This window comes from Humulus lupulus, chromosome 2 (assembly GCF_963169125.1).
Source record: "Humulus lupulus chromosome 2, drHumLupu1.1, whole genome shotgun sequence".
Classification (NCBI taxonomy): domain Eukaryota; kingdom Viridiplantae; phylum Streptophyta; class Magnoliopsida; order Rosales; family Cannabaceae; genus Humulus; species Humulus lupulus.
The window spans coordinates 93,808,391-93,813,979 of record NC_084794.1 but is presented as its reverse complement, the minus strand read 5'-3'; the positions used below and the strand labels follow the sequence as shown (position 1 = coordinate 93,813,979).

The window sequence follows — 5,589 nt, the reverse complement described above, 5'->3', positions numbered from 1 at the left end:
AACGGCGAAGGGCCGGGAACGGCATTGGGCACGTTGAGTGTAAGGCCGAGGACGGCAAGAGGCCGGGAGTAGCGTTGAGCACGTGGAGTGCAAGTTGCCAGGGCGAGTCCCTAGAAGGATACCTGGGATATCCTCACAGTGTGGTCCGCGAACCCAGGCACTACAAGAAAAAACAGTATTCATAACACTTAAAAACTGCTAACCAGGACTATTGATAACACTTCTGAAAATGCTAACATAGCCCCTGTTATTAAAAGTCCTGTGTTTTCTATAACATTATTTGAATGTTATGTTCGGTGTTATCTTAAACTATTCAATAACAGATTTTAGGTGCTATAATATTCAAATAATAACATTTAGATAGAGTTTTTGGTTATAAATTTGAAGTTTAATCTTATACTTTTTTCATAACACTTTTCAACTGTTACATTTGATTATTTTGATAACATTTTTAGTTTGTTATATTATATAAACCATAACGATTTTTTACGCTTATAATATGTTTTTAAATCATAACATATAGTAATAAAATTTTAAATTTTATTTTTGTTAAGTATACTTGTATGGTTTTTTTTTTAATTAAAAGATTTTCATTATTGTATTTTGATAAAAAAAATTCAAAATTAATCATAAAATGTAATTCTCAATAGATTGATAAACCATAAGTATTACATTAAACAATAACTAATTCAGACCATGAATGTGTCTACTTCATGAGATCTTAGTTCTAACTTAAGTTTGAAAGCATAACATAATAAAGTTTTATAATCTTGAACAATTTTTACTTCAAAAATGAAAAATAGAAACATTACAAGATACACAAAAGTAAACAAAACTTGCTCCATCCTTCAATTCATCATCCTTTGTGCACTTGTCTTTGTTGTGAGTCCATTTGCTTAGCTACAACAAAATTTAAATAATTAATGCTTCAACTTAAAGTTATAGTAAACTAAAAGAGTACATAAAAAAAGCTAATTACCTAATTATAACTTTATCAGCTGGCCATGCAATTATACTACCTATAGCATCTTCTATAGTAGACATAACTGTTGAAGGCCTCCACAGAAATGCATCATTCTTTCTCACAAGACCTATCCCCACTTTCATAGCACTAGGCCCAAGAGGAACATGGTGAACCTCATCCTTTGGGTCACTTGAAATAAAATAACCTTCTGCAATAATTTCTCCAGATCCAATCCAATCTAATATTTTGCATTTGGAGCCATTGATTTTAATGCAGATATTAGTGAAATAACAACTATAATTGATACTACAACTCAAACTAATCCATACCTTTATAGGTATTTGGCTAGAGTCAGAAAGTTTTAATGACAAACGTATGCCCCCAATCCCATCATAATAGAGAGGTACCTGCCAAGAAAGAGATGAGGTTAACCATACAATCTACAACACAAAAATTATTGGTGCTCACAGATTCATAAGTAAATTCACGACATAAAAAAAATAAGCCTATAAACAGAACCAATACATGGGAATATTTATCCCCAAGATATTAAAATGGCCATGGCACTCACATGACTTCAACAATAGTTGGGTATTTTTAGTTAATAAAATATTAAATAGATCTTAATAAATACCTAAACTATAGCCACTATAAAGAAAAAATAAACTTCATTCACACAAACCAAAAGAAACACAAATAATTGGGCTTCACTCAAAGACACATAGATATTGAATAAAACATTTCAAAAATCCAAATTTTTAGACAATCAACCCGAGCTCTGATTTAATTTTTTTAATAATTGTCTACTCAAACTACTATTCACTAATCTCATAAAATTGTATTGCATTATTATTATTATTTGAAAAACAGAGAAGAAGATAAGACAATGTTAGCAACATATACATATGTATGTATACGTTTTAGTATTGTTATTATTATTTGAAACTCTTGTTTTAGTATGTACAAAATATATTTAAAAAGAAAGTCACCGCCCCTATAAATGTGCACAGCAAGCAGGAAAATCAGAAAATAAAAAAAAACATAAATATATATTATTACATATATGGTGTATTCATATATCCACTTGATATCTTTTTGATAATTTTGTGTAGTGATGAATGTTGATAATGTTATAGTTTGTGCTAATATAACTAGTTTTACTCAGGGTTGTACTGCAACAGTGCTTCTGGTATGGATTGATGGTGCTGAAAATTTCTTTGCACAATGTGCAAATGTGGGGGACTCAGCATGTGTTATGAAGTACGTATCATGTTATTTTTGTCTTCCTTAAATATATCTCTGTAAAATTAAAATATCATGAACCAACCCAACCAGCAATGAAATTCAAATAAATCACAAACTCAGAATAAACTTAAGCAATTGATGAAACACATTAACGCACACATGATCATGACAATGAACTTATGATGTTTTAATACAGTTTAGTAACTACTTTCACGTATCATGTTATTTTTGTCTTGAGTGCAAAACTGGAACCCAACCAAATCCTGCATATTTTGGGAGTACATTTGAAATATCTATATCCACCGTCTTATTGCAACTCTTACAAAAAAAAAAGTACATCAAGAACGGGTCTACACGGGGTAGAACAACCTCCTTTTCAACACATACAATTTATAAGAGTTAGAAGCCAAGCAAAAGCCTAAACTTTTTTTGGTTGAGTCTTTGGCCTTCCATCCAGATATATTCAGTGGAAGAAAAAAGAGAAACCAAAGAATTATCTAACAGGAAAAGAACATGGGATTTACAAGGAAAGAAACCCAGAAATATCCACTCTAATCTAGAATAATCCTTCAAAATATTAGATTAATAAATAAAGTCAAATTCTTCTCCTTCAGATTCCTAACAATTATATAAAACACAATAATATTATCTTTCTGTTCTAATATTTTCCTTTAATTTTAAGAAGAAGAAGAAAGTAAAATAAGACTCACGTTTCCAAGTCCTCTAATATCGCAGCTGCACCTTTATACATCTGCACATAAGAAAGTAAAATAAGTGTATAACAACCAACATACCATGAACCCAACAATAAATAGCATAAGATAGTAGAGACAGATTGATAACACTCACTGTTGACCCACAGTCACCATCACCTGCTCTACTGTCCCACTCATTCAAACTATCCACGATCTTGATTACTGCATTTGCAACTGCTTCAATAGCCGCCTCAAGAATCTGACCTTCTTCACTCAGTTGAAGCGGCCAACCTAATGACTAATAAAACAAGCAAACAAATATAGAAATTCAGGCTATAATCTTGTAGCTAAAGTTATCAGGGATAGCAGTAATCTTATATATAAGAAAAGACTAGTCATTATGCTTGATGGAAGAACAAACAATGTACACAAAATTTTAATGTTAGAAAGGTGGCCAGATTAAAACTAATACAGCCCTTCTAATTTATGATACATAAGGAAAACAAACACCAACGCAAATCCCTAGCAAAGAATGCAAAATTTACATTATTAATTGAGGCCATCAGAACTCCAGTTGTAACATGGTAATAGTTGACATCCATTGAAATTCAGAAAAGTTTGACAGTTAGTGACATTCAAAAGGCAAAGATAAGTGATGAGCATGGACCATATCAAATTAAAGGTTCAAGTTTATTTGTCTATTTTGAATTATGATAATATGGAACGTAGCTTCTACAATTCAAACTATGGTGCCAAATTATTTAAAGAACCTCATGTATCGGCCACTTAAAAAAAATCTGCATTAACAAAATTGGTCTTTTCCTAATTCAAATCCCAAGTTATTGTACCACCTGTTTATTATTATTATTATTGTTGTTGAATGAACATACCTCATCACTCTTTGTAGAATGAGATGGAGGGACTGGAACAGGAATCTTGGGTGGTGGATGACTACCTGCAAGGACAGCTACAGAGCTCAAAAAAAAACTTGGACTTTTTTTTTTCGAGGATTCACAGGATACAAATTATTTTTGGGGGCAAGATAAATATATAAAATTGTGTGTGTGTATGGGATTTATATTGCTAGAAGAATATATATTAAAACCTAATGAATAAAACAATATTAAAAGAATAATACAGACTGTCAACACCAACAGGCCAAGCTGGAGCTTTAGTTGGAGCATCCAAAAGTTGCAAAATAGCTTGATCCGCTTTCATGATGGAAATCGAGAAACCTGACAAGGATAACAATGAGAACATTTTTCTTATGTTTTATCGATAAGCTATTTCTTACTTTCTTTCTAAATCCAGACCTGCCATATCAAGAGAAGTAATAAATGATCCTGTATACACTCTATCAACCGCCAATCCATGCTCCAGTTGCAACTTTGGTACTGCTTTTACAGAAGCAATCATCAGTTCCATCACAGAAGTGGCACCTAAACTGCAATGAATAAGCATTTATTTTATAATTCATTCAAATGAGGATGCACATAGTAATTTAATAATCATCTCTACATTCATACGTATTTTAGCCTCACAATTTGATTCTGATAAAAAAAAAATACACACATACAAGTCGCACACACATCTATAAGTTTATATAGATGAAAATAAATTAGCATAATCTACCCGTTAATCATTAGGACAACTTTGTTTCCTCTCGTAATCAGAACATAGTTGGTCTCCTACAAACAACAATATTTGGACAATTTGAGATTGAATATCTTGTAAGATGAAATTCAAAATGTTTTCACTATAAGCTCATCAATGCCTAATATCTAAAGGGAGTGAGAGACTTGAGCAAAAAAAAAAATAAAGGGAGTGCAAGAAAAAATTATAATTTTTTTTAATATCAGGGGGATACTTTTAGAAGAGAGCTGGGAATGGGAAAAAAAAATAGAGGGTGTAACATTACCCACCATAAATTTTTTTGCTATTTTTCTAAATAACAAAGCTAAATATGTTAGTGGAATATTGTAACGCCCTGGATAGCCAAGACCGTTACACTGTGTAGTTATAAAGGTGCAAGACTTGCTAATCAAGTCATTAATTTGAAATCGTGTTGCTAAACATGTAAGAGCTAGGGTTAAAAATGTTTTGGTCTCAAAAGACTCATTTTATATATTTAAACTGTAGCAAACATGGGATCCCATACAGAACAAGGTTAAAATAAGTTTACAGACTCCCAAAAATACATAAGGAACCACTAGCCATACTAAGGCCAAAATAAACAGTCTCCAGGTTCCATGTCCTTGCTTAGACCTCAACCGTGGCGGCCGAGCACCTGGCTATGTACATTCCGCTCGCTGAGCTATCCAGTCAGGGCTGATCTAACTTTCCCTTGCCTTTACCTGCACCACGTAGCACCCGTGAGCCAAGGCCTAGCAAGAAAACATCACAGATAACTCAAACAACAACGACAGACAAATAGCTCAGTAAGCATGTATACTCATCAAATATTCCACAACAGATATTCAGCATGTACAATTCAATCCAAGACACATACTTTCTCATGTAACATTCATTTCACATATTATTCAGGGCCGACGACTTAGGCCGCACCCTCTGTTTAACCCACTGACTTTGGCCTGCTTAAACCAAGCTCAGTGCATATTAAGCTGTCCTCGGATACCAGTGTCCGTGCCGCGCCCTGTGCACTAGTGAGACCCTTAGCACCCTTAG

The 5,589-nt window shown here is 33.0% G+C and overlaps 1 protein-coding gene across 2 annotated transcripts; it reads right to left on the bottom strand.

The window, feature by feature from the left end:
* Positions 1-2,854: 2,854 nt before the first annotated feature.
* Positions 2,855-4,284, bottom strand: LOC133816192 (putative 3,4-dihydroxy-2-butanone kinase). Of its 2 annotated transcripts, XM_062248824.1 has the most exons (5): positions 4,218-4,284; positions 4,047-4,139; positions 3,795-3,859; positions 3,059-3,202; positions 2,855-2,960 (listed from the first exon to the last, which is right to left on the bottom strand). In XM_062248824.1, the coding sequence occupies exons 1-5, from the start codon at positions 4,222-4,224 to the stop codon at positions 2,916-2,918; spliced, it is 354 nt and encodes a 117-aa protein (XP_062104808.1). In that variant the 5' UTR covers positions 4,225-4,284; the 3' UTR covers positions 2,855-2,915. The 2 variants fall into 2 exon arrangements, with proteins under 2 accessions (XP_062104808.1, XP_062104807.1); XM_062248823.1 differs by lacking the exon at positions 4,218-4,284 and having other exon boundaries at positions 2,856-2,960; positions 4,047-4,210.
* Between the last annotated feature and the right edge of the window lie 1,305 nt (positions 4,285-5,589).

Coding starts and splice junctions, on each gene's coding strand:
- LOC133816192 (XM_062248823.1), bottom strand. CDS start 4,164: ATGTTCTCATTGTTATCCTTGTCAGGTTTCTCGATTTCCATCATGAAA. Junction 3,860..4,046: donor TTGGCCTGTTGGTGTTGACA/GTCTGTATTATT, acceptor CTGTCCTTGCAG/GTAGTCATCCACCACCCAAG. Junction 3,203..3,794: donor ATTCTACAAAGAGTGATGAG/GTATGTTCATTC, acceptor TTGTTTTATTAG/TCATTAGGTTGGCCGCTTCA.